Raw genomic sequence first — 345 nt, 5'->3', positions numbered from 1 at the left:
CTCTCCCCCCCCCCCCTCAGCCTCTCTCTCTTTCTCTCTCTCTCTTCCTAGCTCCCTCTCTTTCTCTCCTCCCTCTGCCTTCCCCGTGCATAAAGTCTCCGTCGCTCTTGGAACTTGTTGGCAATGCCTATTTTTCAGCTTTCCCCCGCGTTCTCTAAACTAACTATTTAAAGGTCTGCGGTCGCAAATGGTTTGACTAAACGTAGGATGGGACTTAAGTTGAACGGCAGATATATTTCACTGATCCTCGCGGTGCAAATAGGTAAGTGGCCGCCCGGTCAGGCTGGCGGCTGGCGGCAGGCAGTAGCCGGCCGGCCGGAGGCGCGGAGGGGCACCGACTGGCCC

General features: G+C 57.1%; 1 protein-coding gene across 1 annotated transcript in view; it reads left to right on the top strand.

The window, feature by feature from the left end:
- Positions 1–31: 31 nt before the first annotated feature.
- The window catches only part of NRN1 (neuritin 1), a 13,036-nt gene continuing 12,722 nt past the window's right edge, over positions 32–345 (top strand). Inside the window, exon 1 of the mRNA XM_077770056.1 lies at positions 32–262. Within this exon, the coding sequence (XP_077626182.1) occupies positions 208–262 (55 nt within the window). The 5' untranslated portion in view covers positions 32–207. The remainder of the gene's footprint in view (positions 263–345) is intronic.

The sequence above is a fragment of the Crocuta crocuta genome, unplaced genomic scaffold (assembly GCF_008692635.1).
Source record: "Crocuta crocuta isolate KB4526 unplaced genomic scaffold, BGI_CrCroc_1.0 scaffold24, whole genome shotgun sequence".
NCBI lineage: Eukaryota > Metazoa > Chordata > Mammalia > Carnivora > Hyaenidae > Crocuta > Crocuta crocuta.
This window is presented reverse-complemented; position numbering and strand designations above follow the sequence as displayed.